The 2,499-nt window shown below is 37.3% G+C and overlaps 1 protein-coding gene across 1 annotated transcript; it reads left to right on the top strand.

Moving 5' to 3' along the window:
• Positions 1 to 904: 904 nt before the first annotated feature.
• LOC123238725 (olfactory receptor 51G2-like) lies at positions 905 to 1,846 on the top strand. The gene has a single exon (XM_044665932.1). The coding sequence runs from the start codon at positions 905 to 907 to the stop codon at positions 1,844 to 1,846; it is 942 nt and encodes a 313-aa protein (XP_044521867.1).
• Positions 1,847 to 2,499: the final 653 nt, after the last annotated feature.

The following is a 2,499-nucleotide window of genomic DNA, read 5'->3' on the forward strand; positions in this document are numbered from 1 at the left end:
TAGACAAGTGCTCTCCATTTTACTGATGCTGGTATTTATTTAGATCAGCCACAGTCATCTTGGAGAACCCAGACCTCAGAGGAGCATCTTTGAAGTATACTTCAGAAATAACAAATTGGGACCACATGCAGGAGTCAGAAATTTTTCATTCAAAAAGTTACTGGATTCATGTCTTCCTTGTCTCTTTTATCAGTTTGCATGGTTATCTGAGAGTTTTTCCAATCAGGTGCAATTCACAGTGGTTAGTTCTGACTGTATCTTCCTAAAGTATACATCTCTGTGAAGATTCAAAGACATTTCGTCTAATAATGGCATTTTACAAATAATAAAGCCAAGTTTCATTTAAAGTAACTAGTCCAAACAACGAAATACAAGATCCAGACTTGAACTTAAATTCATTGCTCTTTTCTCTGTCTGATGTTTCCATATCTACTAAATATGGCTGTTGTACTGTGAGACTGGTCTATCAGAACCTGAGTTGATTTAGACTCTAGTAGAATTATTTTGATGAGCTCTGCTTAGAAATTTTGCCACCTACTCCATTTACAAATTTTTTTTCAAGTCATTTGCTTCTCTGATATCTGGAGTTCAGTATTAAGGAGTGAAACAAGATAGTGAGAGGCTTCTTCAATAAAAATTATTTCATATGTATGCCTAACTAGCCTTCTGAGTAGGTGGAAATCAGGTCAAATACTTTTCTAATATACCCTAAAGGACTTGGCATTACTGGATAAATATAAATGTTTCCATATAGATATAAGATTCATGATAATTAAGGTATTGGTGATGCTATTGATAATGATAAATGTTGTTTTTCTATCGTATTCATTTGTGGATCAGTATATGGAGAACTAGTGACTCTTTCTTTTTCTTTTCAGGAAAGGAATCAATCCCAGCCAGTACCATGTCTGTCTTCAATAACTCTGCTCTTTATCCTCACTTCCTTTTAACAGGCTTCCAAGGAATGGAAGCCAAGTATAGTCTCATCTCCATTCCCATCTGCCTGATCTACATAATTTCAATTGCAGGAAACATCACCATCCTCTTCATCATTAGGACAGAGCCCTCACTCCACCAACCTATGTACTACTTTCTCTCCATGTTAGCCCTGACAGACCTGGGTCTGTCTACTGTGACCCTTCCCACTATGGTCAGTGTCTTTTGGTTCCATGTTCGAGATATCTCCTTTGTTGCCTGTGCAACCCAAATGTACTTCATTCATGTGTTCTCTATCATTGAGTCAGCTATATTGTTGGCCATGGCATTTGACCGTGTTGTGGCTATCCGGGACCCACTACGCTATTCAGCCATCCTCACTAACAGTGTAATCATTAAGATTGGACTTGCCAGTGCTGGAAGAGCCCTTATTATGGTCTTCCCAGTCCCTGTCCTCTTGAAAAGGTTGCAGTTCCATAACATCAATACCCTCTCCTACCCCTTCTGTCTGCACCAGGATCTTATCAAGCTGACAATGTCTAACCAGAGGATCAACAGCATCTATGGACTCATGGTGATCATCTCTTCAACAGGAGTAGACTCAGTATTACTGCTTCTGTCCTATATGCTCATCCTGGTCACAGTGTTGAGTGTTGCCTCTAAGACAGAGCGTGTCAAAGCTCTCAACACCTGCATTTCTCATATCTGTGCTGTATTTACCTTCTACACGCCTATGATTGGGTTGTCTGTAATACGTCGCTATGGGCAAAATGCCTCCCCAATGGTCCATGTGTTGATGGCTGATGTCTACATGCTTGTCCCACCACTCATGAACCCTATTGTGTATAGTGTCAAGACCAAACAGATTCGCCTGCACATCCTCAAGAAGTTCAAAAAAGAGAAGGGATAGGGGACTCAATGCTTCTTCTCCCTAATGGTGATCATTATACATAGATAACATTTTACCCTTTTCCAAAAAATTTTCACATATATTATTGAATTTCTAAGTTGACTTGTTTTCTGAGGTTGTTTTTTTTTTCTTAGGCAATAGAAAATTGAGAAAATGAGAGCTAAAAAGGAGCCCCTGTATTTAGTTTAGGATAATCAAATAAAAGAGGTTTACTTAGTCAGAGATGGAAAAATTTTTAGAAGAAACACAAAGACTGATTTAAGCCAAATACAACAAAAACTGCAAAGAAAAAGGGATTTCAAAAGTGTAATAGTTTTGTTATAAAGATATTTTCCCAATTTGTTGCTTCCTTTCTAATTTGGATTGTATTGGTTTTGTTTGTACAAAACCTTTTTAATTTAATGTAATCAAAATTATTTATTGTACATTTTATAATTTTTTTCTAATTCTTGCTTGGTTTTTGTCGGGAGCTATTAAGAGAAATTAGAATCTCAAGTAGATATTTTTATCTGGACCCCCTCAAAAGATCAATACAGACCAGCAGAGCTGTGTATTGACCTTTCTCCCTATTAGGTTCAAGAAACGGAGTGGGCTATCTAAGATAAAAATCTGAGATTCCTCTTTTGATTCCTTTCATAATTCTCACCTTCCTT

Source organism: Gracilinanus agilis, chromosome 3 (genome assembly GCF_016433145.1).
Source record: "Gracilinanus agilis isolate LMUSP501 chromosome 3, AgileGrace, whole genome shotgun sequence".
Classification (NCBI taxonomy): domain Eukaryota; kingdom Metazoa; phylum Chordata; class Mammalia; order Didelphimorphia; family Didelphidae; genus Gracilinanus; species Gracilinanus agilis.